The 26859-nt window shown below is 37.4% G+C and overlaps 11 protein-coding genes across 11 annotated transcripts; 7 read left to right on the forward strand and 4 right to left on the reverse strand.

Annotated features, from left to right (window-relative positions):
• Nucleotides 1-45: 45 nt before the first annotated feature.
• On the reverse strand, nucleotides 46-682 carry BDF20DRAFT_864660 (BTB/POZ protein). The gene is made up of 3 exons (XM_053080747.1): nucleotides 462-682; nucleotides 331-379; nucleotides 46-261 (listed from the first exon to the last, which is right to left on the reverse strand). The coding sequence occupies exons 1-3, from the start codon at nucleotides 583-585 to the stop codon at nucleotides 120-122; spliced, it is 315 nt and encodes a 104-aa protein (XP_052937264.1). The 5' UTR covers nucleotides 586-682; the 3' UTR covers nucleotides 46-119.
• A 1084-nt stretch (nucleotides 683-1766) lies between these two features.
• On the reverse strand, nucleotides 1767-2380 carry BDF20DRAFT_864668 (uncharacterized protein). Its single transcript, XM_053080748.1, has 3 exons — nucleotides 2171-2380; nucleotides 1992-2089; nucleotides 1767-1919 (listed from the first exon to the last, which is right to left on the reverse strand). Exons 1-3 carry the CDS (start codon nucleotides 2294-2296, stop codon nucleotides 1838-1840), a joined length of 306 nt encoding a protein of 101 aa, XP_052937265.1. The 5' UTR covers nucleotides 2297-2380; the 3' UTR covers nucleotides 1767-1837.
• Nucleotides 2381-2647: 267 nt separating this feature from the next.
• On the forward strand, nucleotides 2648-3759 carry BDF20DRAFT_905718 (S-adenosyl-L-methionine-dependent methyltransferase; the record flags this gene model as incomplete). The annotated part of the gene is made up of 3 exons (XM_053083197.1): nucleotides 2648-2817; nucleotides 2981-3378; nucleotides 3449-3759. 3 exons carry the CDS (start codon nucleotides 2648-2650, stop codon nucleotides 3757-3759), a joined length of 879 nt encoding a protein of 292 aa, XP_052937266.1.
• Nucleotides 3760-4169: 410 nt separating this feature from the next.
• On the forward strand, nucleotides 4170-5373 carry BDF20DRAFT_834697 (uncharacterized protein; the record flags this gene model as incomplete). The annotated part of the gene is made up of 2 exons (XM_053078759.1): nucleotides 4170-4177; nucleotides 4254-5373. The coding sequence occupies 2 exons, from the start codon at nucleotides 4170-4172 to the stop codon at nucleotides 5371-5373; spliced, it is 1128 nt and encodes a 375-aa protein (XP_052937267.1).
• Nucleotides 5374-6760: 1387 nt separating this feature from the next.
• On the forward strand, nucleotides 6761-8480 carry BDF20DRAFT_817518 (serine/threonine-protein phosphatase PP-Z; the record flags this gene model as incomplete). Its single annotated transcript, XM_053077264.1, has 4 exons — nucleotides 6761-7043; nucleotides 7110-7450; nucleotides 7570-7816; nucleotides 7954-8480. 4 exons carry the CDS (start codon nucleotides 6761-6763, stop codon nucleotides 8478-8480), a joined length of 1398 nt encoding a protein of 465 aa, XP_052937268.1.
• Nucleotides 8481-10589: 2109 nt separating this feature from the next.
• On the forward strand, nucleotides 10590-11431 carry BDF20DRAFT_912247 (uncharacterized protein; the record flags this gene model as incomplete). The annotated part of the gene is made up of 4 exons (XM_053083932.1): nucleotides 10590-10653; nucleotides 10742-10892; nucleotides 11015-11131; nucleotides 11320-11431. The coding sequence occupies 4 exons, from the start codon at nucleotides 10590-10592 to the stop codon at nucleotides 11429-11431; spliced, it is 444 nt and encodes a 147-aa protein (XP_052937269.1).
• A 640-nt stretch (nucleotides 11432-12071) lies between these two features.
• On the forward strand, nucleotides 12072-13370 carry BDF20DRAFT_912248 (uncharacterized protein; the record flags this gene model as incomplete). The annotated part of the gene is made up of 1 exon (XM_053083933.1): nucleotides 12072-13370. One exon carries the CDS (start codon nucleotides 12072-12074, stop codon nucleotides 13368-13370), a length of 1299 nt encoding a protein of 432 aa, XP_052937270.1.
• A 2285-nt stretch (nucleotides 13371-15655) lies between these two features.
• On the forward strand, nucleotides 15656-17745 carry BDF20DRAFT_864675 (P-loop containing nucleoside triphosphate hydrolase protein). Its single transcript, XM_053080749.1, has 3 exons — nucleotides 15656-15765; nucleotides 15836-16000; nucleotides 16068-17745. The coding sequence occupies exons 1-3, from the start codon at nucleotides 15714-15716 to the stop codon at nucleotides 17549-17551; spliced, it is 1701 nt and encodes a 566-aa protein (XP_052937271.1). The 5' UTR covers nucleotides 15656-15713; the 3' UTR covers nucleotides 17552-17745.
• A 229-nt stretch (nucleotides 17746-17974) lies between these two features.
• Nucleotides 17975-20382, reverse strand: BDF20DRAFT_912250 (kinase-like domain-containing protein; the record flags this gene model as incomplete). Its single annotated transcript, XM_053083934.1, has 5 exons — nucleotides 17975-18103; nucleotides 18187-18881; nucleotides 18977-19385; nucleotides 19470-19780; nucleotides 19860-20382. 5 exons carry the CDS (start codon nucleotides 20380-20382, stop codon nucleotides 17975-17977), a joined length of 2067 nt encoding a protein of 688 aa, XP_052937272.1.
• Nucleotides 20383-21310: 928 nt separating this feature from the next.
• On the forward strand, nucleotides 21311-22283 carry BDF20DRAFT_912251 (P-loop containing nucleoside triphosphate hydrolase protein; the record flags this gene model as incomplete). The annotated part of the gene is made up of 4 exons (XM_053083935.1): nucleotides 21311-21432; nucleotides 21569-21788; nucleotides 21879-22014; nucleotides 22090-22283. 4 exons carry the CDS (start codon nucleotides 21311-21313, stop codon nucleotides 22281-22283), a joined length of 672 nt encoding a protein of 223 aa, XP_052937273.1.
• A 1184-nt stretch (nucleotides 22284-23467) lies between these two features.
• Nucleotides 23468-23641, reverse strand: BDF20DRAFT_788024 (uncharacterized protein; the record flags this gene model as incomplete). The annotated part of the gene is made up of 1 exon (XM_053076143.1): nucleotides 23468-23641. A coding segment is annotated over one exon (174 nt), but the record flags the coding sequence as incomplete, so codon positions are not given.
• Nucleotides 23642-26859: the final 3218 nt, after the last annotated feature.

The raw sequence follows: 26859 nt of genomic DNA on the forward strand, positions 1-26859 counted from the left end.
CCGGAAAAGCACAACCAACTCTTGTATAAAGTTTTTCCTTTTGTGTGTTCATAAGAATAAATAAGCGTATGTTTTATTATCGATAATTTGTCTAATAACAATTTTAAATGTTTTTATTCTCAACATTCCAAGAAGTCGGCAGCCATTAATACTTCTAGTACTAATTCAGTATCGATTTTAAATTCGGGTATCTCTGTGGTCGAGCCTTCATATTTCCATCTAAAATATAAATATCGACAAACAACCTCCAAAATAGCTCCTCTAATAAAAAGTTGAACCCACTATAAGACTCACATACTTGATATCATTCCAATCGAATTGATACTTTACTTTATATCTCTGAAAGTGATAACGTTGTCTACTGATTCCCTGAATTGGACTGAAGCGTGGGGTCAATGTACAAGATGAAGATGTTAAGTAACAACTACTGCGTAAAACTCGACATTTGCTTGGTAAAGTACCTGGCCCACTCAACATATTTCGAATGGTTCCTGAACGCATGGCAGCTTCACGATGTATAATAAATTCAAAGTCATCACTGCTAAGTAGTCTTACATATTCTGATTCAGTGTTGTCGTCGGCCATGTGTATGAAGCAGATGAGGATTCAGTTAATTGTGCCTCACGTTCGAAAGTCCTTTGTTTTCTGCATAATAAAACAGCAGTCAATGCTTTTTAACAATTGTTGAGATTAAATTAGAAGAGCGAATTAAGAAAAAATCAGACCAAATTGCACGAAATGCAGGTTAATTTGATAGCTACAGTGGAAGGTGAATCATATCCACTGAAGCCTTAACCTATGTGAGGGATATGTTTTCGTCAGACGAAGGTTAATAGTTCTCTTTACAGCCATAGCATTAATATGTTTGCTTCAGGCAGCTTTGGTCGAAAGGCAAGCTTTTACCAGCATATTCTTGCTTATGAAAATGACTATACATTTACATAGACTGTAAGTATGTCTGCCAATTTGGATCCTTTCTTCGGGTTTCCAGCACTCGATGCTAATTTACTTTTTTCTAAAAAAAGGTCCCAAATGCCTGATATCAAAAAACTTTGAGCTGGTCCATTGCTAACTGGACTTCATCGTTTTTTGTAGGTTAGAACTTGCTTCTAATATGATTGCCGTAAAGACAAAAATAACTTCTACCTTTATATATCTTGAGTGAATAATCAGTTATAAGAGGTTTTATTGGAGTAAAATTGTCATTATTGGTACTGGTTCATATTTATCGATATTATTCAATATTGATTTTCCTTTTGGAATAAGGCTCACTCATATTGTACGAATTTCATCCCTCATCGCCTTTTCTTCGTTTATGGTGCTGTATATCCAGTTTTTTATTCTAAGATCAGGCCTTCCGTTGCTTTATATTTTAGTGAATGTGATTGCCTCAACAACTTCCAAGCACTGTTCAAACTCTCTTTAGACCGCGAAGCTGCTCATACAATTACTACAATTACTCTATAAGCCTAATTTCTCTCTCCCAAAATTGCAACTAGATGCTTTAGAGATTGAGAGCTTCTTTTACGGTTAGTTGTAGAGGACCGATTGGTTTTTTCTTAATTTTCAACAGTCTCGCTGCTCTTCTGCCAATTGTCATCCGTGAAAATTTTGGCATATGAAGCTTAGTTTCTTTGAAAGTCATAGTTTACATTTCATATCGGTCAACCAAGCTGGGAGGATAGTATCCTTATTCAGAAGCGCTTCATTCATATAACTTTCCACTTTTGCTAATTAAAACGATCTGGCCTGACATCAACAAATAATCTTCACTGTTTGAATGTTCTTTAATCATGTCAAAAATAAAATAAGTTAAAGGAAGAGGGAAGTCAAGTCTTTATGTTGTCTTTGTGTATTCAAGAGAGACGCCCTTTTCTTTCAAGGATTTTTCAGCTTCTTTTCTAGCCCAAGTAATAAGACTATAATCATTTCGACAAATGTATACATTTAGAGTTGGCACTAGTTGCAGACGCATATTCAACAATTGTTACCTTGTATCTGGTTTATAATATAAGGCAACAGCCATGGCAAGGAAACCACCTCCCATACCCCAATAATAAATATTTTCCCAGTCCTCCTTTACTCGAGTCTGCATGTGATATAAAAGTTAAACATTAGTTTATGTCTGCAATTGTGTGATGTTGAATTGATCGATGCTGAAATGGCTTACTTTTTCGTTGAAAAGGTATCCCCCTGGTTCGTTAATGGGTGTACCATGACCTCCTCCACGGCGAATAAGATTTGTACGAACTGTATTCAATCGAGTTGAGCGTGTTAAGATTCTGGCACCAAGCATACGTAATAAATATATGTATATGGATTATTGTAAGAGGGTAACTTTCTTTGTTTCAACAACTGTGTAAAAAAAAAAAGGAACTCCTGTTTACTTTCATTATGCTCTGTATCTGAATCTGATTTTGCCCCTCATTATTGCTTTTTTTGGATGATGTCATTTGCGGGGAACACCTCTCACAAGAGTGATTGACAGAAATCAGGATATTGAGCGTTTAGGCCAATCAAAAAGAAGTATGACAACTGAAGCGAAGATCAAAGGAAAGCCTCGAGAAGATATATAAAGAGAACTGAAGAAATGTGTCTTAATGATAAACCACCTTTGAAATTATTCCCATTGACTGATTTGATCAATATGCTCTCAACTGAAATTGCTGCTACTGTTAAGAAAGAAAACCAAATCAACTACACTACGTTTGAATGGAAGAACGGTCGTCGTCTGGCTAATGATCAAGATGTCGCTTATATCCTACCCAGCGATCAAACAGAAGTCGATAGATTACAATTAAATCACAACCTTTGGAAGTAAGTTTACCTTGTGCTGCGTTCCAGGAAAGATATGGAGCATTAATAACATGTTGGTTGTTTTTTCCTGCTCTTATCGCAGGTCTGTTGTAGGAGGGTAAGTGAAAGGACTGCTTCTGTGTGTATGTAGATATAAGTACGACGTTAACAATCTCGCTAGTAGACTTTTCAAATCTCCCATTCATAACAAACTAGTCAAAGGTATTCGCGTGCTTGACATTGGCTGCGGGCCCGGTTGGTGGACCTTGGATATGGCCCGTCTGTACCCCAACTCTCAATTCATAGGAGTTGATATGGCAGACGTCTTTGTCACAGAAAATAAACCCTCCAATGTTGAATTTCGTCTTCTCAATGCTGGGACAAGTCTTGATATTTTTGAAGACGAATCCTTCGACTTTGTGTTCCAACGCTTTCTTGTCATGGGCTTCTCCACAGATCAATATATTCAGTCCGTGCAACAAATGAAACGTATTCTAAAACCCGATGGTGCTATTGAAATTTTGGAATTAGTCAATGAATACGGACATGCAGGACCGGCTTTCAAGAACATTAATCAATGGAGTAAAGCATTCACGCCACTCTAATTTGCACAGTGTAGTATGTGAGCTAACTGACTCATTGCCTATTATAGTTAATGAAGCTCTAGTGGCAAGAGGCATGGATTCCTTTATTGCTGACAAAATATCAGGTTATTTGCAGGATGCAAAGTTCAAAAACATTCAAGATATCAATTATGATGTGCCTATTGGTGCTTGGGGCGGACAGGCTGGTGAGTTATTCTTGGCTATTCAGAAAATGGCTTTACCTGCTGTTAAGGTGATGGTGACCGAATTGACAAAAGTAACAGACGAAGAATATGAGGAAAACCTTAAAGAGGCCTATGAGGAGGTTGAAAAGTATCAAGTGTCAACTCGTTTTAGATTAATTTATGCTTCCAAATAATCCAACATTCATCAAATCAACTAAATAAGTTTTTATGAAGCCTTCCAATAAACTCAAACTCTTATAAAAGCTTGTTTTTGATGCAATCCTCTGGTGTAATTCATTGCTCTATCTTTCTTTTTATATAAGAATGTGTCATCATTAGATAGCATGAAAAGGTGAGAAATCGCTTTTATTTTTTGAAACATATTGCTTAATCAATAAGAATTTCCTTCCGACTTTATTATACATGTACAAAGCCTTAGTACAATACTTTATGCGATATATATACAGCAAGGACAGAAAATTTAAATTTCCTTTTTCTGTACTTAATCAAATAACTTGTACGCGATAAAAGACATGTCTTTTATCACTTGCTTTCCGTTTCTTTCTTTCTTTTCTTTTTCTTTATTTTCTCTCCTCAATTCATCATGACGAGGTAGGGTTCAATGATCGTTTTAAGCGGAACATTAATATAATTCATACTCATTTTCTCTTTTTTTATTTAACCGCAGGACACAACACCCACAAAAATTGAACACATACTATATCATTCCTGGTGAATTGGAGAAGTGGATAGAGTCTAATGGAGGAGAAAACAATGTCATTACAGCACTCATAAATACGAATGTCAAAGAGTATCGGAAACGATCCTCACAAATGACAATTAACATACCGAAAAAGCCAGTAACAACGTCACTACCACCTTTATCCCCTCCACTGTCTCCATTACTACCAACAGCATCACCACTTATTACTCCTGCCACCACCACTTCAACAACCACTACTACTGATACGCCTTTTTCAGCATATCACCCAATACAATTATCTCCAATTTCAAATTCTGCTAGTAATACTACGTCAACGACGGGAACCTCCTCTTCAGCCCCAGCAACTTCAATAACAACATCTTTTCAATCCATACCACCACAATCCTGTGCTACTACTACTACTACTACTACTACGACAACGACTGCACGCTCACCTAAAAAATCTTTAAGTTGGCTCAGTAGCTTATTTTCGCCTTCGCACTCTAATTCATCTATTTCTGCTTTGTCTAATACTACTGCTGTCGCCTCTACCACCGAACATACACGTACTTCCAAAAAGTCGCATTCAGCGTCACCTTTTTTCTTTTTTGGCAATAAAAAACGAAAGCATGCATCGTCAACATCTATACCAATACCACAGGGAGACCTATTAAATCAGTCAGCATCGACACCGCCACCACCACCGAAACATCGGCCAGAGTTGAATTTACCAGAAAGGTATCCATCCTCAATTGAACGCGTTCTATACCAGCTTTCGTGTATGAAGCTCATGAAAAGAAGGCCTTTACTACAGCAAGTCGTTGTAGCGAACTTGATTTATAAATATATATCTATGTTAGCAGAAGACAGGGAAAAAAGACGACAACTACAAAGACAACTACAGCAGCAACAACAACAACTTGAACAGCCATTTAACGAAGAGAGTGAGCTTGAATTCAACAGCAACGCGTTTACATCTAGCAATAATACTACTGCTACTACTATTTCTACTACGATAAACTTTTTGGAAAGTTGCGTTATAGAAGGGAGTCATTTAGAATTCGGCGACTTTTATAGTTACCAAGAGGAAGAGGACGACGACTAATAACGTGTTCTGAATATGAAAATTAATTTTATAGCTTTTCATTGTCTATAATAAACGGCTTCTAATGTGCTCTTCCGAATTGTTAATCAAAGAATAACATTTTCTTAAGAGTTGACATTCTACGGTTGTATGGCTGATGCAATTGCATTAGGTTCGAACTGTTGATGTACGTGAATACACCATGTAATGTTCAAGTTCGGCGGAAAAATAGTGTCTGCTCATCTCCACCCTTTTTTTTTGCCTACAATACACAATGCAATTAATTGCTCCTGCTGTAGAGTATTATCCGTGGCCTCTTTTTTGGAACAGCAGCATGAAAAAGGGGAGAGTTTCCTTGTTATCAACGAAGTGTACAAAAGAACAAAAAAAAAAGGCCCCGATCAGTTTAACACATCAGCTTAAGCCTTTCTAATATATGACAAATATGTTTTTCGTAATGATCTGTTAAAAAGGTTATATACCGATGAACCTACCTGTATCTAATGAAGTTCAGAGAAAGTTATGTTGAAAGTAATTCTATGCTCATATCCTTGCTTATGTAAATTTGCGTGAAACAAAAGGGCGGGAAAATGCCACATCACTTGTCTGAGAAGTTTAACGAAAAAATTGAAAAGATGCTCTAAAATCGACGATATCGAAGCCGACTATGAAACGTGGAAAGTAGGGGTTGACAATTCTTCATATACATGATTCTTACACCAGGCGGGAAACTATCCTTTTTTTTGGTGCATGTAGCTTGTTTCACTTTATAGAATAGTTTTTTTTTTTTTTTTTTCAAAACAGTAAGCAATAATTTGGTTAAACGATGGCAAAATGGTTAAGCCTTTACTCATTGAAATCAATTTGATGGCAGAATTTGTCTCAAAATAGCGTGTAAAGGCGCAACTTTTTCTGAAAATACCGTTTCCATTATAAAGAAGTTTTGTATGGTTTTGATAGACGCTGACTGGCTTAAATTGTGGCCCCAAGTGCATTTCCAATTGAATTTTCAAATTGTCAGAATAATTGACAAAAAAGAGGTTCTTTAAAAGCCTTTAAAAATAGAATTCAAAGGGTAAATAACTTATAATAGGCCCCCCTTACATGCGATGAACTTAAAAGCGAACTGACCTTTGGTCTTTGCTTTCAATGATCCAATGTCAGATGTAGGCAAGCAAGAATTTTGACATAAATTTTTCTCAATTCAATACTTGTAACGTCTCAATTACGATTGATATTTATTGGTTAAAAAAAAGAACGCATTAGCTTTGTTTACGTTTTTTTCTTCTGCTTATTTCAATTCCCGCGTAACTTGCTTTGTGACGGAAAGACGAGAATAAGAGAAAAGTTTCCCTTTTCTTCTTTCTCTATTTATTTATTCAATATTTAATCACGACCAACCCTTCTCATGGGAAATCAAATTTCGAAGAAAAAGAATAAACTTAAGGAAAAGACTAAATCTGGCTCGGTGCAGAATAATAGAAGGCAGTCTTCACAGATACCGCCGCAAGGCAAACAATCAATAACAAGTGATAATGAATACAGTGTAAATACGGCACAGTCCATCAATTCTATTTTGATTACTTCCTCTCAACATCGTCGAAATCAGCAACAACAAGCACAGCAGCAAAACACTAATAGTACTAATAACAACAATGCACTGTCTCAACTCAACCCTGACTATCCTGTGGGTGGTAGTGGAAGTGGCAATGGAGCAGCTGTAGGAAGCCAGGAAGCTGCAGAGGACAGTGAACAAGACACAATTCAAAATAGAGATGCTTTCATGGGCAAAGTAGCTCATCCACAGCAGCATAAACTTTTGGCTCAGTCCGATTTTTGGCCACCAAGAAAACCTACTGGACAAACGTTAGATGTGAACGATATCGATAATAATAACCAATTGACTGTCAGCTCGATGAACCAACTCACTGTAAATTCAATGATGAGTATGACACAAGGCATTGTCCAGATTGACGATTATATTCGACGCCTATTAGATGCTGGTTATGCTTCAAAAGTATCCAAACAATTATGCTTGAAGAATTCTGAAGTTACAGCTATTTGTAGAGCAGCAATGGAAATATTTTTAAGTCAGCCTGTAAGTTCCATCCGTCTTAGTTCATGGAAGAAGTGGGGGTGGGAAGCATTAGCAGCATTTAGTACTATGTAATGGGTTACTAAACATGTTCTTGGTTTTTAATCATCACGCACTCATAGTCCTTACTGGAATTATCAGCACCTGTAAAAATTGTGGGTGACACACATGGGCAATATACAGATTTGATAAGACTGTTTGAAATGGGAGGCTTTCCTCCAGCGGCCAATTATTTATTCTTAGGAGACTATGTTGATAGAGGAAAGCAAAGTCTAGAGACGTTTTTGTTATTGCTATGCTATAAAATCAAATATCCAGAAAATTTCTTTATTCTCAGAGGAAATCATGAATCAGCTAATGTTACCAAAGGTCCGTGAATTCAATAATGGAATAAGGGCGAAAAGGGGCATAGAAAAAAAGGGGGGGGATGGGATGGTCAGCCAACACTGGACGATAGTAGCAGCAACAACGACACATTCTAACCTTTATTTTGTAAATCTACATAGTTTATGGCTTTTATGATGAATGTAAACGCCGTCTTAGTCCAAAAATGTGGCGAACATTTGTAGATGTTTTCAACACGTTACCCATTGCAGGATTGGTTGCAGGTAAAATCTTTTGCGTTCATGGCGGATTATCGCCGTCCTTACACAGTATGGACGATATTCGAAATATTCAACGTCCCACGGATGTGCCTGACTATGGCTTATTGAACGACTTACTATGGGCTGATCCTGCTGATATTCCAGTCGACTGGGAAGATAATGAAAGAGGCGTATCTTACTGTTTTGGTAAAAAAGTCATCAACGAGTTCCTGGCCAAGTTCGACTTGGATTTAGTCTGTAGAGCTCACATGGTGGTCGAAGATGGATACCAATTCTTCAATGAACGTACGTTAGTTACAGTCTTCAGTGCGCCTAATTATTGCGGTGAATTTGATAATTTTGGTGCCATCATGAGTGTGAGCGAAGAATTATTATGCAGTTTCGAATTATTAACACCGTCCGATCATCCTCTTGCCAAAAAGAAATAATACTTAATAATTTCAACTTTTTAATGTTCTTCTTTAATCTTTACTATTATTTTGCCAAATATCATTTATACACACAACATTACCCATTTTTTAGACGTTAACACGTACTTTTTTTGTAGTCCCTCACTCTCTCTCCTCTCCCTCTGTCTTTCTATCATATTTTGCAGAAGTACCAATAAATCTAAGCATCTGCCTCCTTCTTTTCTTTTCTGATGATTGATAGTATGATTTTCCGACTGATCAGAACATAATGAGCTATGTACTCATTCAAGACAAAAAAGTACAATTGTTGAGTAATTGAATATGCAGCCTAAGTCAAAAAACAACGTCTTACATAATATACTTCAAATTGAAAGAAAGAAAATAGATAAAGCAATCAGTATGACTATTAAAGATTACGTGTCTTCGAGGTGTCTATCATCTAATATGTGATCAGAATAAAATATTGGAATGAGAGTCTCAATGTGCACAACTTTCAACTTTTTGTGTAGCACAAACGATGTCACAACCTACTCTTCAAAAAAAAAAGAGAAGGGGAAAAATTTGAACAGAACAAACAATAAACCTTCCGTTTGATGCCAATTCGCGTATTTCATTTGCATGTTCAACATGAATACGCACTGTAATGATTTTATCAGGAAATCCTTCAATCGCTGGTTAAAAAACGAATAATTTTCTGCTTACAATTATGCGTGTAACTTAATGGTTCACTGATTCAGGGGACAATAAAAATATAATGTAACGCAAAATGTAGAAATCTGTATTGATGTAACTGAGACAGACAGTCCAATTCCTCAACAGTAGTAGAATGAATGTACATTGATATCATTCTATCACATCATTCAAGTTGGTAATCATAGTCATAGTTACAAGGTATTGCGAGCACACTGAAAAAAGGCTATCCTTTATCATTTCTGTGAGAATGACATGGTATCATCCCAGTTACCATGGGAAGAAAAAAGATACTGGTCGCGCATTTTCTGAGTCCATCACAACAAACAGCTATATCGCTTAATATATCGGGACTTTTTAGCAACTGCAACACCAACCTTTAAATCAGATAAAGGTCCTGTGCAACTCCAAAGGACGCAAAAGGTCCTTTAATTTTTTTTTTAACAGAAAAAGATCGGAACGGTGAATCTAACAATAGGTCTCGAGGACTATATTAGTGATTTATTGAATTGAACCTTTCATCTGTAATCTGTTCGTCGTCAGATTGCACATAGAAGTACAATTTGACCATCATTCATGCTATTACTATCATTGCTGCTGTATCGCTTTGTTGATCGCCAATGCTGCCAATGTGGTTCAGGCCAAGATAAAAGATTCTTTCACGGAGTGAAGTCCATGATTATGTTAACAGACTCATTAATCAATGTGCCTGGAACAAAAAGTCGATAAACCAACGTTGTTATATTGGAAAGGTGGTAGCTGTATAAGTAATACTCACCCAATGACAAACAATGATTTCCCGTCTCTTTGTTTGTAAGATGGCCCCATGGGTAAACATTATGCAAATAACGTTACTGTTCGTTTTGCGAGCATCCATATTGTTCTTTCATCGTACAAAATTTTAGTCGAGCTTGTGATGAATACATGGGCCATGAATTCTATCAAAAAGGCATAGATCTACAATTGGAACCATCCATAAACATCATGAGAGGACCAGAAAATGGTCGTGGTTGGGAAGCGCGTGATAAGGATCCTTATCCGCAAGGTGTAGTATTTTATTGCCCTGGTCCTTCTAAATACTTTGTTCTTCTTTCATCTAAACGCCCATCATCTGTATTTTACATGGATTTACCCCCCCCCCCAATCAAAGCGCCCTTAAAAGACACACATATCTTTGCTGCTGCACTGATGTTTGTCTATAGATAAATAAGCAGAATAAAATAAAGCGCATGGAGTATACCACGTGAATACTTTTCTATATCAATTTTGTCAAGCATTAATTACAATACTGTCGACTTAAATATGATACTGTATTCGTCATTAATCATTGTAAACGAAGATTAAAAAGTCATTAGCTTTTCTTTTCACGTCGCTTTAAATCGTCCATCATCTCAATATAATTTTGATATCGAAGAAAAAAGACTACTTATCAGCCCAATGGATAAAGATATGTATGAAAGGGTCAGTCACAGACTGCGATTGGGTTCTCAAACATTATCCGGTAAGATTCTATACACGTTTCTTACTCTCATTGTCCCATCCCATCTAGTGTTCTCTGGGAATGATAGCACAATATTTGATCTCAACAGATGCTGAAGATAACGAAGAGAATGAGAAAGAATATGCTACTCATTTGACGGAGGAGCAGCAGCACAAAATATCAGAGTCTCTGCTAGACGCAGAACACGTCCAATGGCAAGAATTGAGATTGATTCATCAAAAGAAAGGTCAAAAGGAGCGGTAAGCTGCATCTATAAAAAACGGTTCACCAGTCTATGACAGCAGCTTTAAATCAGTACAGCTATGAGCATTAACTGTATACACATATATTTATATATATCTCTTTGGTTGAATTTATATAGTCGTTTGAAAAGAAATGAAAAACTTGGAGCAGCAGAAGCAGAGAGATTACGACAGCAACGATGCGCTATAACTACTTTCAGCTGTCAGTCGAAAAGCAACAAGGCTAGAACAAAAAGGTATAGCACAAGGAATAATAGGATCAAGTTGAATTCAGTGAGCTGATTATCTTCCTCCCTCTACTTTTCTTGCCTTTTTTGCTTTTGTTTATCACCACTGTGATACAATAATTAATGTGTCGTCAACCTTGCTGTGAAAATCGCCTCCTTGATTACGAGGCATTTTAGGAAAACTCATCAAACCGTAGAGAAGCTTTAAAAATAAGAACGACAAAGCTTTCTGACTGTTGGCGCTGTGATGCAGTAACGACGCCTTTGAAGAAGGAACACGAATACATAGAACAAAGACCAGAAGAATAAGTAGATAGGTTGGCGTGAAAATGATCAATTTGACTTAATTTGAAACAGTTGAACCGTAAAGTAATAAATTATCATTTAGCGTTATATACGTTGTGTTATACAACACTGATTTGGAGCTGGGTACACATAGTGGGCGTAAAATGCATAGTGAGGGATTTATCGCAAACTTTATTAAATCCCTCATATGAAGAGCTATGTAAGTTAGCACAAAAATCTCACTGTCAAGCGTTTAAAGTTCGCACTTCAATTTAAATCGACGGCGATAGATCGCACAAACACTGTAAGTGAGTGCTTGGAAACGTATATAGGATAAATAGTGTGAAGTGAGTGCATTTCTATTGGGCCTACAGAAACCACATGAGGAAACACACGCGTATTTTTTGTTTATATAAAGAGAAAATGAAGCCGTTTCTTTTTCTTTCTTTCTACAATAACTTTAAGAATGTTACCGCTGCTTATACTAAGCTTTATAGCCAGCATCTTTGCTGAGTTTTGCGACTTTCTCTTCTTTTCCTGTCTCTGTCCTTTGCGCTCGTTCGCCGTCTCTTTTGCTCTCTCCTTTGCCACGTTGGCCTACAACGTGTTGCTCAACCTTCTCTGGTATTCCGCTCTCGCCGCTCTCTGCTTTTGCAAGAATTCTATGCTGATATTATCACATTGGGCTCTCTCTTTATATGGTTTTTGCATCCTCTTATGGGAGGAAGGTTCGCCTGAACTCCATACCCTTTGCAGCCGGCTATATAATGGTGAAGGTGAAAGAAACCTGGAAAGATTGACTTGTCATCTGAAGCGTGCTGAAGAAGAAATTCGTTCTCATGCCCGTGCTTTTGCTTCCGCCAGTGCTGAAACGTTTTATTCTGGAAGCAACAGTCGTTTTGCTATGCCTACCTGTTCAACTACATCCGCTGCTCTTCGTCAACGATTGAGTTGGTGTTGGGCCCCGGTTGTTAGTCGTAGTGCTAGTAAACTTGCAACGGCTGTTGTATCCGCTCCGGTTTCTGCAGTATCTGAAATATCTGTTATGGTTCAGCCTGAAGTATTCAATTTGCCAGCAACTTTTGTTGATGGTAGTTGGATGGTTCAAACTTTTATTTCGTATTGCATTTCATCTGGCTCAACGGTCCCCTACTTTCGACGTGGTATCAAGCCCGGTTTGTGTGCTCGCTTGCGTATGCGTATCAGTCATCGTCGCGCTGGTGATTCCAGCAAAGTCTACAGACTTGACCGATGTACTTGTATTGCTCATTATTTGGGCAAGGCCAGCCGCATTCACCGTCGTCAGCAGCGTTCTCAGCGATCTGCTCAGGGAACGATGGATTGGGATTACAGCTCTGTTTCGGCACCTGCATTCTCACCCGTTTCCATGATTGTTGATGAAGAAGAATATCGTTCAAGCTACTTTCCTGATGCATTTACTTCAGTGACAGGTTCTTTTACCGGTAGCTTTTCGGAAGATTCACTTAGTGTTTCGACGAACATTACAATGGTTGAGGATATTTTGATGGATACAGCTAGTGGTGATTCACAGCCCATCTTAATAGAGGAGGACATTGTAATGGAAGGATCTTCTGGTTCACCCGCTGACTTGTTTTCTCTTGGTGATTTGTCTCCTCCCTTGAGTTTCATTTCAGCAGAGGAATTTGGTGTCTCAGGCTCAAGACCCGATTCCTTGGTGGATTACGTTAGCCCGCTTATCTTGTCACCCGTTTTGGAGGACATTGTAATGGCTGCTGCTGCGGACATCGAAGATAGTTCTATGTCTGTTGATGCACCTGCTTGTGATCCCTGTCAAGCTCTCATCCCGCCCCTCTCAAATTCCGTTACTTTCGATGTAACGATGATTCCTGCTCGCTCGCTCTCCTTCATGAAGGTTCATCATGGAAGAGTCTGGAAGGCTACTGGCCCAAAGCTAAGAAAGCTTGTTGCAAGACTTGAATAATCGAAAGATTATTGTTATAACAACGCCTCCACCACCACCCGCCGCTCACTCCTCCATCACCACACCGTCGCCATTCACTCTTCCACCATCGCCACTCACTCTTCCACCATCGCCACTCACACCATCACCACTTGCCACTATCAACACTACCATTACCATCTGCTGTCAAAAAAAAAAAAAAAAATGAGAACCATGCAGTAATAGTGTGTAATCTTGCTATTACGGGTTTTGGGAAGGCATATACTGTTCGCAGTATGGGGCATGTTCTCATTTTTTTTTTGTTATAAATTAAGACTTAATGCTTTCTTTTTTAATAATGTAAGTTCTTCACCCATTACTATTAGGAAAACAAATACTTTATCTTATCTTTTCAATCATTTTCTGTATTCTATTTTGTTCTTTAGTTTATTTTCTTTTTATTTCTGTAAGTGTGGATGTTCATCTTACAGAAACCGGCGTCTGATTTTCCAAGTATCGAAAATCCTGGTGATTAATCTTTCCTATACTTTGGAAGTTTGGTGGTCCTTCACTCTCTGAGGATTAATTTCTCCTATCGTTTAGGAGTTTGGTGGTTTTTACTCTTTGGAGATTATGTGTTTGTCAACCGTCAGGTTGTTGATTCTTTACAGACAGTTTTTATCTATGGTATCTGAATACCAATGAAGCGGTGACTCTTTGATAAGGTGCTATCCTCTTATTATACCTATATGTGTGCTTGTGAACCACATATACAAGTAGTCAACCATGGTCAATCTATCGTCATTCCTACTGAGGGGCTGTAGGAATTTGTTGTCCTGTTATTATCTGCAATTATACTGACATACTGCTGGTATATTTTGGTAGACAAGAATTTTCTACTGCATCTTCTTTCGTTCTGCTTATACTACGGCTCTACTTTTCACGGAAAATGGCAATGAATGGTGGTCATTGTCTGCGTCTCCTTCTTTCCTCCGAGTCTTTTAAATGATTTTCAATTCATTGTTGGTCTAACTTGATGTTATGGTGCTTAATTGAAGATAAAGGTCTCGTCGTTCTCCAATTTGCTGGTTCTGATAGCAACCCTTGTTCATTCGAAACATATTTTAATCATTAGACATCATATACTTAAAATTGGCAGGAAAGGCACTTTGGCTTTGTACTATGGCTTAATATCTTTCTCAATTCGTTGTTCGATCTTATAATGTATATGGCCTTTCAGAGGACTTTAGTATTGGTGAACTTTCAATGAAAAAATGCTTTTATGGTCATCAGCTTGAACTTGATGTGATTATTTAGCAATAAATTGGTGAACATCTATTGGTGAAGATTAACTTATGCTAATTATACTGTTACATACAATAAATCGTACGTTTAAAATAACAGTTTTATAAATTTTAAAAGATATGACTTTTCAGCAACGAGAATGTGGATAATATTCTTTGTTTATTTTCTTTAATATAATATTGCCTTATGAAGACAATAATTTGCGCTAAATGCTTTGATCTGTTTCTAGTGTACTTCCCAGTGACGAAATGGTCCCATACTATGCTTTTTTTTTTTCTACTTTCTTCCGATCTCTTTCAGTGAACAATCGCTAAAATAGACGACCTTTTTTATTCACACAATTGATTCTGCGGATACCAATGTTCATTGTGAAAAGTTTCTTGTTGTCACAGGTGGTTTGATCAAAAGGCAAATCAAGCCTGCCTACCAATTGGGAAGTTTCATCTTTCTTATATTCACCATTTTTCTCAATTGGGTTTTGCAGTTGTGTGCAATTTTTGAGAATAGCTATGAGTTACAGAAAGATCAAATTGCAATATTTTTTTAGTTTCAGTCTAAACCCCGTGCCAGTTTCTCCCGTATCAATGGTCTATTCTGTTCCAAATTCAATTATAGTGAACTGGAAGTCATGGCAAAAGAATCACAATGGTGCAAATCCCTTCTGTCACTAACATTGTTATCATTGAGAATACCAGTTGTAGCCTTCGTAAAGCATGCTTTCTATTGCTCATCGTATGCGTATCTATCTGTGATATAGAATCTGATCGTTAAAACTCAAACTATTACATTGAATGCGATCGGCTAGCCTATCGGCCGTCTTAATAAATTGGTATTTGAAATCTGTTGCTGTTTGGACTTTTTTGATCTGATGAAATTTGTCTCACTCTGTGTTTAAAAAGTAGGAGAGCTATTCGTACCTTGATTTTCTATCCTAAACGGGCAGTTGTGACGCGTCGACGCGTCTGCTTTTTCTTTTTTAAAGCAGACTAAGAAAAATCTTTCTAGTGGAACCTGATTTCCTCCTTTTTTAGTTTTCTTCGCTCAGCATCAAGCTTCACATTGACAATTGTACATTACGCTATGTTGACAAGAAGTCGTTCAAGCACTCGTACAGTAGTAGAAAGCAGAACACGTAAGGAACAATCTATAAGACACTTTGTTTCCAGCTTTTGGGTATTAACTCTTCATTATGGTTGTTTCAGGTACAAAGAGAAAAACAACAGACGACAAAGAAAATATACCAGAAAAAGTCTACACTCCATCTGTAAAAAAAAGGGCAACAGCACTGAGTAGCAAAAACAGAAACTCAAATGGAGATGAAAATACTAAAATAAGGGATATTACAAAAGATTTGAAAGAAACGAAAAGTATGAAGGCCCAACCTAATCAACATGATCTGAACCTTTTTGCTAATATTTCATGAATGTTTAATAGTCGATACGGAAAAGGCGGTTCGTTCACCTTCACCCAATGATACAGATAAGTCCAGAAAGAACACCACTGTCTTTCAACGAGCCAAGGCTATTTTCCGTCGAACAGCTATTCCAGCCCGCCTAATTGGTCGAGAAGAAGAACGAAATTATATGATGACGTTTTGGAAAAAACATGTATTGAATAATCAACCCGGTGGGCTTTATATCTCGGGTATGCCAGGCACGGGCAAAACAGCCATGTTGAATGAAATCATGCGTAACCAAGAATCCGCCCATCGATCACTGAAAACGCATACGGTGAAGGTGGCAGTTGTGAATTGTATGACCATCACTGAACCCAAGATGGTTTACTCAACTCTATTGGAACGATTCAATCAACCTTTGAAGTCTACAGCGACAGATGCTACTATTCAACAAGCAGAAGAATGCTTTACTGCTCGTCATACCACCAGCAGCAACCGTAAGAAGGAGTTACTTTACATTGTTGTTTTGGATGAAATTGACTCTTTGATCACAAGAGACCAGCAAGTGTTGTACAAATTATTCGAATGGGCCCATAGTCCCAAGTCGAGGTTGGTATTGATTGGTATTGCGAATGCTTTGGATTTGACCGATCGCATTTTACCTCGATTACGAGCCAAAAATATCACACCAGAGTTATTGAATTTCAATCCTTACAAAGTGGAAGAAATTACAGAGATTATTCGTGATCGACTGGCTACGTTTTTGAAAGAGGAAGAAGAAGCGGAAACAGAAGAGAAGAAAGAAGAGAAGAAAGAAGAGCAGAGATCGCCACAACAAAAGTTACTGTTTCAAGAGAAAGCGATCGAGATATGTGCACGCAAAGTAGCAGCAGCTATGGGCGATCTCCGTATTGCGCTCGATATCTGTCGACAAGCGATCGAATTAGTGGAAATGGAGCAAAAGAGAAAAGTGCTGGGGGTTCAAAATAGTAATGGTACTCATGTCTCTCCAAAGGATGCCATTTTGTCAAAGAAGAGTAAGGATATTGAAGCAACAGCAGTAGCCACAGGAACATCAACTACAGCAGCCTCCTTACCTTCGGTGGTGAATATTACTGTGGTTCATATTCTGAAAGTGACGGGAAGTGTATTCAATGGCACACAGCAGAAGTTAAAGCAACTCAATTTGCAACATCAAGTCGTGCTGGGTGTGATGCTGCTCATGATGCGTACTGTTACTAAAAGCAACGATAAGGGTCAATTTACACTAAGCGCATTCCATGAGAAATACACAAAGCTTTGCCGTCATACAGAGGCCAAAATTCCTACTGTGTCAAGAACAGAATTAAATGATGTACTGTCATTATTGGAATCTTACAGTATCATTCAACTATCTGGTAAAGATGACAAATCAAAGAGGTTGCATCTAAACGTACAAGAGAGTGAAATCATCGAACTTTTCAACACCAAACCTATATTAAAAGCATGGATGGAGGAAGCCTTAGTCAAAGCAGGATTGTAAAAAAAAAAAAACAAGAGTTAATGTCGCCTCCGCACCTATTTATTTTGTATGATTCTTATTTTCTGCAAACCATACTGCATTCATTTTTATATACCTATGGCATAAGCATGTCCCATACAATGTTATTATGGATGAAAAACCAAACAATAAAACAAATCTTGTTGCTTTCAGCTTTCAAGATTTTTGCTGTACACATAATATGATTTATTTCTTTTTTTAAAAAAGAAAAAAAAAAAAAAAAAAAAAAAAGGAAAAAATTGGGAATAACCTATTCATAGTTATTGATATATAATAGGGTGATAATGTATGAACAAAGAAAGAAAAGTGAGAGGGATACATATGTATAAGGATGTTTTTTTAATTTTTTTTTTTTTTTTTTCTCTTTTTCTCTAAAGACAATAGATAATGCATGTCTTCATTTTTTTATATTTGGAAGAAAGGATGGCGAAGTGCCTCACGAGCAGTAAGACGTTTCTCGGGTTCATAGACCAGTAACTTTTTGAGTAAATCCAGTAAATAGGTATTGTAAATGTTTGTAGCCGGAATAATTTCCTATGATGCATGGAATATAAATGGTTATTGTTTCAGCTGACAGCCTGTATATAATAGAGTGTCAGTTTTGATGAAATACTCACCTCTAATGGTTTCACGGTTCTGCCAAATTTCTTAAGGAATTGCTGACGATTATAGTTCCTTAAGCTTTTACTAGCATCTCTTGTAAAGAACTTTTGTTGTGCTTCCTTGCTCGCTTTCTGCTTCATACGTAGAGGAATCTGTCCTAACACAGTGGCCATCATACACAGATGTTCTAAATTATCGTGAGTTTGAAAGAGAGCATCACCTGTAAAAAATTCGACCAGGATACAACCAATCGACCACATATCACAAGGATAGGACCAACCTATACCTAGAATAATTTCTGGCGCACGATAGTGACGGGTAGATACCACCGCCGAATGATAATCTTGCTCAAATGTTGCTGAACCAAAGTCGATCAGACGGATATCTGCTGTAAATTCTTCCTCTATTTGTTGTTGTTCGTTCACATCGTTGCCTTCATCATCGTTGTCGTCGTCGTCGTCGTCATCATCATCGTCTATTAATACAGGATTATGATAATTATTCGGTAGAGAATGGATAGAAGAAGCTGCCGATACAGAAGTCATCGTTGTAGACGATGTATTGGAACGAAAAGCACTAGCAGCAGCTGCAGCATGGGTAGTAGCTGTCGTAGTAGCAGTGGTAGCGGTGGTTGTGGTGGTCGGTGGGCGTACAAGTAAAATATTCTCGGGTTTCAAATCGGTGTGAACCAATTTCAAATCATGCAAAACTAGGTTTAATGTGAACAAATACAAACGGGGTAGAAGAGTGTTAGAGGTTCCCCTCCATCAGTACAGGTCATATGCTTGGAAAAAAAAAACTTACATGCTACACTGGTGAGTAACTGTTTGGCTAAATGCTGTATCTGTTGAGCGGTAAAGGGTCGAAATTGTACAGATTTCAAATAATCAAAAACAGATTGGCCTAGTAATTCAAATACCATACAGATATGATTTTGATAATCAAACCATTCAATTAAATGAATGCATTTGTTTAAATTCAAAGGGTCGTGCTGTTTTAATGTGTCCAAGACTCTAATTTCAATTTTGCTGGCGTCTCGGTATTTAGATACAGCACGAATAATTTTGATGGCGCAATAGGTTCTTCGCACATGGTCGTAGCATTGCACTACTTTACCAAATGTGCCTTGCCCTAATAATTTGACGATTTGGTATTGACTGGTGAGAGATTGATGTAATCTGACGATATAATGTCCATCTCTATCATCGCAAGGCTTTTTTTTTTTTTTGGCGAGAGAAGGGGTGGGTGAGAAAAAAAAAAGTGTATCATTTATCTTTTCTGTAGTGTATGTACTTACTTCGTTCACATTCTTTGCTGTGGAGGCAGTGTGTTTGATATGTAAATTATTAGTAGTGGTAGTAGTATTAGTAGTAGAATTTGCAGTATTCGTCGTGGTTTCAAGAGGTGCTACTGCCGGTGGTGGTGGCGGTAATGGTGGTGTTAGCTGAGGTCTCTGTTGTATTATTTGTGAGATGTTATTTGCGGACTGTAGTGCTGATGACGCAGGTACCGGCGGTGCTTGTGGGGGTGGTGGAGCAGATGGTAGTTGGGGTGGTGGGTTCGGTGAGGAGTATAAAGTACTCGGAAATAAATGGTATGCTAATATGCCTATGATTATGTTGAAAAATGGAAAAAAGATATCAGTTCCATCGTCTATACATCCTAATACTACGTTTTCGTCACTTACTTTGGTTTATGAAATTATCTGTACTATTAGTAGCTGTAGGATGGGCTGTATTTGGATGAGGGTAACGGGATGGTATGGATGGTGGTTGTGCATTTAAGGGAGGTATTTGCTGGTGTTGTTGTTGCTGCTGCTGCTGCTGCTGCTGCTGTTGTTGTTGTTGTTGTTGTGGGTAATATGGATGCGATGGATAGGATTGAGTAGTATATTTTGTTCGTTTAGGATCAGGTTCCAAAACAATTTGTCTAGTGTTGTAGTTGGTACTCAATGACTCATGACTACTTGTGGACGATGACGAGTCTGTTGTGGTAGCGACAAGTGGCAATGGAGGCAAGCAGGTTCTGTTACTGTTACTCCTACTCGTAACAGTATTGTTATTAACCAACGTTGTACAGGTAGGTGGAGGTGGTGTGGGTGAGTCTTCTATAACAATCACTTCTTTTGGATAGCCATTCTTGTAAAATTCTTTTTCCCAGCTTCTCTTTCTTTTGTGCTGATTGATACTTGCTGTTGTTGTCTCTGCCATTCTTTTTGAAACAAAAAAATGAACTGGATTGTACTAAATTGAGTAAAGATACAAAACAAACCACAATCAAGGAAAAGGAAAAAAGGGGTTTCGTTGGTAAGCTTTAAGATATGCTGTGAGAGTGAGTTGAGAGTGAGAGATACACAAAGAAAGAACACAGAAAGAAGAAGTTGTATCTACTGCTGTTTTTTTACTAACGAACTATCAGAAAAGAAAAAGAAGTTGTAAAATAGAAAAAAAATAAAAAAATAATAGGATTTGGAAACTGCAAATGAAAATGTTGCTTTTTTGTTGTTTGCAGTTCACATTTTTCTAATTTATAAGGCAATAAAAAAAAATTCGTAAAGAGAAAGGAATGATTTTCATTTTTCATTTTTCTTTTTCTTTATTAGTGACATCATCACTTTTCTTCAATTTTTCTTTTTTTTCTTTGAAAAAGCACAGACGTAAAAGAAGTATCCCCTTTTACCATCCCTTAGAAAGTCGCAAATTATCTTTTTACTGTATATAGAAAAGGACATGGTTATGGTCACGCCCAATTTTCTTTTTTTTTTTTTTCACTTCCACTGCTAAACACACACATCTTAAACCAATCAAAACTTTATGCCTGTGCCACCCAATCATTTTCAAAATGAATAGGTTATGAGGATGTATAGCAGTTGTATTGAGGATACTTAGCTAGGTATTTCGTAGAAAGACTACAATAGGACCTGGTCTATAGTGATCCGCACAAGTTCCGTTGGTAAGTGACCCTCTTCATCTCCCTTCTTCCTCGGTTTGTATAGACGATATTACTTTACGTAATGAGAAGAATGGTGTTAAAGATGAGATGATAAATCCAGCAAAAAGCCCGAAAACTTTCTTATTTTCGGTTATTTTTGAACCTTTTTTATTGAACCTCTTTGCTGTTTCTCGACGGAAGAAGCAGATGTTCGAGGCAAAAGGCATTTCGTTAAAATTAGACGATCGCGATCGTTGGTTATTCAAGGATGTACATATTTTTTTGGAAAAAGGAGATACTCTTGTTATAAGAGGTCCTAGTGGAGCAGGGTAAACGCTTTTTGTTGATTGATTCTTTGATAAGTGGAGAGACAACACAATTAACATGTGTTTTACTGGGTTTTGTCGTTGTTTGTATGCAATTTTTTCTTGTTTGAATTTTTTGTTTTTGGGCCAACGCTGCTAGAAAGACTACTTTATTGAAATGTTTAGCCCATCTTCAACCGTATACAGCTGGACAAACTTACTTGTACGGCAAGACTCCTGCGCATTATGGAATTACTATTTGGAGATCAAGAGTGATGTACGTCCCGCAAAGACCTGCTCTTCATCCGGGTACGCCTATGGATTTGTTCAATATGGCAAAATCATATGCCTCGCAAAAAGGAAAATATTTCGATGATCCAGTAACGTATAACGATATTCTTTTGGTTTTTTTGGTTTTTTTTTTTTTTTGCTTCTCTTCTCTCATCTTATCTTTCATAAAATGATACTAGATCAAAATTGGTATGGATTGGAATTTGTCGGCTTCTCATTTTTATGAAAATTGGTCTTTCTTGTCGGGTGGTCAAATGCAACGATGTCAACTAGCTGTTGCTCTTGCTTTGAATCCAGAGATTTTGCTTTTAGATGGTAAGTGCAAAGAAACAAACAGAACAGACAGCAAAATACAGTGGACCTCACCACTACTGGAATGGGTATGCATAGAACCTACCTCGGCTTTGGATCCTGAAACTACGCTGCTAGTCGAAAAATCGTTACAAGGACGTACATGCATCTGGATCACGCATAGTCCAGATCAAGAAAAGAGAGTAGGCACTCAAACGTTAACCCTGTCTAGATTAGCATCACCAGCAGAAGAGCACGATGAGGAGATTGTTGTACCACTTAACAGTCAGTAGATAGATCGATCGATAGATATAGATAAATTCGACAAGTTGTTATTTTTACGTATACAAAGGCAATAGAATACCATTAGATACCGCCTGGTACTAAAATACCTCCAAAGACATTATTTGTAATAGTCCTTAGCAGTAATAGTTCTTCCAATACATGTTGGGGTAAAGGCAATAGGATAACAGCTCACAAGAATTTCAACGTGTCATGGGAACACAAACAGTATTAGAGGAAGCTTCTATTTATTCCTGTTTTTTAACACACAGACAGTCATCGTCTAAATATGACATGTGATATTCTTGAGATGGAGCTAAGAGACCTTTTCAGCAGCCAAACAGAAGGAAAGGCTATTCTTTTAAGGCATGTACTCGATCATTTTTCTATTTACATAATAATATAGTATGTCATCAAAATGAACTATGGTCTGATCACAGACCTTCATTTGCATTTTCTGTTTTTCTTATAAGTTTTTATTTTATCGTTTTTTTCCTCTAATAAATACATATACAATCATTGTGAAGGAAGGAGCAAAAGGTGAAAGGTACGAAAAGCATATCTTTTTACATAGTGATTACAGCAAAGAAAGTATGAGAGAGAGGGAGACAAAGAGAGGATACAGAGTGTCATATTACTTTAAGTGTCATAAGGATGCAGGAAAGAAGGATGTCGTACGAGTGAAAGGAGAGAATGACAATTCTGTCTAAAGGTTTATGTATCTTTTCTTTTTTTTTTTTTAGTCAAGGTTAAGCGCAATGAGCGAGTAATAATTGATATAAGTAAAGGTATATAGTAGTTAAGAAATAAATTATAATATGCAATGTGTAATACCAATCGGATGTTGGTTCTTTTTTGTTTTTGAGGGCTTTTTTTTTTCTGTTTACTAATTCCAAAATATACTGTATATGAAGTGTTAAAATGTATATGTACAGGAAAGAAGAATGGAGTGTTTTCAAAATGGATATGGATGATAACGTGCATGATCAGTATTCTTACCACCATCGCTATTATCTCTACGATCTGTATTGCTGTCACCATAATAAAAACGAGGATGATAAGGATGGAGATGATGTGTATTGAAAAAAAAAGATGGTTGCTGTTGTTGTTGCTGTTGTTGTAGTTGTAGTCGCTGCTGCTGTCGTTGTTGGAAACGGTGTACTTGCATTTCATGACTCTTTTGGCACTCTTCTTCTACACGTAAATGTCTTTTTAAAGCATCCGTGCGCGCAAAGGCTTTTTTACAACAAAGACAAGCATAGGGTTTGTCTCCGGTATGGACGCGAATATGTCGTTGTAAATCATGTTTACGAGCAAATGGACGATGACAGATAGGACATCCAAACGGCTTTGGCTTTTGAACCTTCTTGTTGTTGTTGTTGTTGTAGCTATTGTTCGTCGTGACTGAAAAACTTTTGGACGTATCATGCTTCTTTTTTAAAGAATGATGAAAGCTATGAATAGACATTGTGCGTTTTGGGGAGCCTGAAGGCGTTGAGCACAAAGAAGTAAACGTAGAGGTGGAGGAAGGCGATGAATTGCCGAGAACAGGTGATGGTGAGAGAGAAGATAAGGAAAAAACATCAAGTTGCCGCTGCTGCTGTTGTTGTTGTTGTTGTTGATAAGGATGATAAGTTGGATGAGGTTGAGAATGTGGCTGACATGTTTCTACTTGTTGTTGAGCAACAGAAGGAGGAGTGACTGTGACAATACCAGCTTCAGCAGAGGAATCCATAGGAAAAGAAGGGGGAGCAAAGAATTCAAAACTAACTACCGTTTCGGTTGGGGAAGGAACGAAACTTTGAGTCAACAAAGTATCGTTGGGATAAATGGATGCGGAAGAGTAAGACATATCAGATAAAGTAGAGCTTGTAGGCGAGGAATATGAATTACTGAGAGTGCTGATAGTGGGAGTAGACACGCCAGCATGAAATGGTAGTAGTTTCGCTGAATAAAGGCTGGAAGATGGCTTGTTGAACATGCTGAGCTGAATTTGCGAAGGCTTCAACTCCACAAACGGTGGTTGCTGGTATGGATTGAATAATACTTTTGATTGTGTCGTGGAAGGCATAGCAGTGACAAGATATAGAGGTGAAAAAGGTGTAGAAGTGGCTGTAGTAGTTTTTGCAGCAGCAACAGGAGCAGAAGCAGCCATAGGATAGGAAGAAGAAGAGTAGGTAGAATGAAGCATGTTGATGAAGATAAAGTCAGAGTGTTTCTCAGAACAAAAAAGAAAGGTTAGAAGACTGATATGTTTTTATATTGAAAAGAAAAAGCTTTTTTGGAATAAGCTTTCCCTTCCCCTTCCGTTCCCTCAGTCTCTTTATAAGCTCATGTAGCTTATTTCAATGCTGCCTCTACCCCTTCTTTTCCGTCCTACATAAGCCCCCTTAATATCTTTATTATATACATGTAGTAAAAAAAGGGGTTGCTTCTGTCGGGTAAAGAACGCAAAAAAGTTAAAAAAATAAGCTTTTTTTTATGTTGAAACAGTACACAAACACAAAATAGTTTGCTTCAAATGTATGGATTTAAATTTGGATATAGATGACACTCCATGTATACGTGTAGAACTACCAATACTGGAATGCGTGTCTAGATGTAAATCAGGAAGGGGATGTGGTTCATCGATCATCATCATCAGTTCAGCAGTCATCAGAAATATGTGTGTTGCTTCGGTTGATCGTGTAAAACGTCCTCTTTTTTCCATGTCGATCAATCTTTTTTTTCATGTCTTCGAAGGGAGAAGCGGTGGGGCAGAGATGAGAATAACAATAACTGAAAAGTTCAAAACGCGTTTTTTCGAGTTAATTTTTCTGTATCCATTTCGCTTTTAAGCTATTTTAGTGCAACCATCCTGCCCATGATCTTTTTTGTAACGAAATCATCAAAATGCTTAGTAACAGACAACAGTCTTATCGAGAGAACACTCCTTGAATTATTTATATACATTATATAGCCACGTATACATCGTCTTCATAATAATAATTAGTTAATAGATTTCAAGAAAGGAGATGAGTACAAATGAATTGAATGCTATTTAAAGTGCAAGTTGGTAAGGGGACAAAGGGGAGCATACTTATAATAAAAATTATTTTATAGTTACTTCCATTACAAGTTTACCAATTGAGAAAGACAAACTATAGTGATAGTAGCAGTTAGTAATTGATTGTTCTTACATTTAGGGGAAGTTTAGTAAAGCAAAAAAAAAGGACATGACAGATACATGAAATGAAGCAAAGGCTTTCTATAAAGAGTAATTGACCTTTAATTTGGAAAGGCTTCTTTACGCGAATTGTTATGTTCCACCGGCTATAGAAGTGACGCCAGGACAGCATTTGCATCATCAGACGCGATATGAATTCAATTGTTCATGTAATGACAGAAGAAGGAGGAAAAGAGAATCTCCAGCACAAGTTTTTATTAGGAAAAAAAAAGTCTTTTAGGTGTGCAATGCATACCTGTTTCTTGGAAACGTAACTTTGCATTCACCATACTGGTATTCCAAACACTAAGAGTCATATGGCCAAATCAGTCCATATACGTATAAAAATTATATTGCGAAACGGTATTGTACAAATGTGGACAACGAAGTATGTTGAGATCGAAAACCCGTCTACTACACTCATCCTAATGGTACAATGTTGTTACACAGTAAGATATGGATGATGAACAACTCCAAAAACGAAACTAAGGTCATACAAAACTTCTTATTGCTAAAGCACACGCAAACGCGCGCTCTTTGGCCTTTGGGTTTTGATTCAAGCTGTCCCCACAGTCCCCCCTCCCTCTCCCCGCTCCCCATGAGAACCAAAGAACACGATTTTAAAACAGATGCAAATCGTTTTTATTGGAATTTCAAGTTTTATTGTTCGTGCGATCGATTCCCGCTTTGTTTCATTTTCATTAACAATATGAAAGCCTGTCCTCTCTTTAAAAAGCTGGCCGTTTCAATCTAAAACAGGCAACTTCACATTACTTGATTTTAGGCCCTTTCAATCACTACTTTTAGCTTTATCAGCCTCTAAGATTATTATTCTACTAAACAATTCATTGTTTGCAAAGAGAATTAAATAGAAAATAACAAAGGAGTATACCTGTAATGTGTAATTACAATTTCTTTGTTCTCTTGCATGCACACACTTGCAATTGATTTTCTATAATCTGCAAAGGAGGGAGAGAGCCATCTGCTTCAAGGAACATCTGATCTTTCTTCGCAACGATACAGTTTCAGTTTCTGCAATCTGCAATACAATATATATCTCTTGATTAGATTACATACATATGACTTTTCCTTTCTACTCTCTTTCACTCTCTCTCTTTCTGTCTGCTCCTTCCTCTCTCTTCCTCTCCTAGCTTATACAGATCATTTGATATGTTGGTGTGGAGCCTTACTACTGATGGCTTCCAGTGCACATAGGCACATACCTACACAGTCACGTTTTTAGAGTGTTCTCCTTAATCATCTCCAATTATACGGAAAGAATCTCTTTTTACTTACTTTTTCTTTCTCTACATGTATAAATCCTACAGCAAAGACGTTCTGTCGATGTTGAAAGAAAAGAAAAGCTTAGTCTGCTCAAATTG

This window comes from Mycotypha africana, assembly GCF_025528875.1.
Source record: "Mycotypha africana strain NRRL 2978 chromosome Unknown BDF20scaffold_4, whole genome shotgun sequence".
Lineage (NCBI taxonomy): Eukaryota > Fungi > Mucoromycota > Mucoromycetes > Mucorales > Mycotyphaceae > Mycotypha > Mycotypha africana.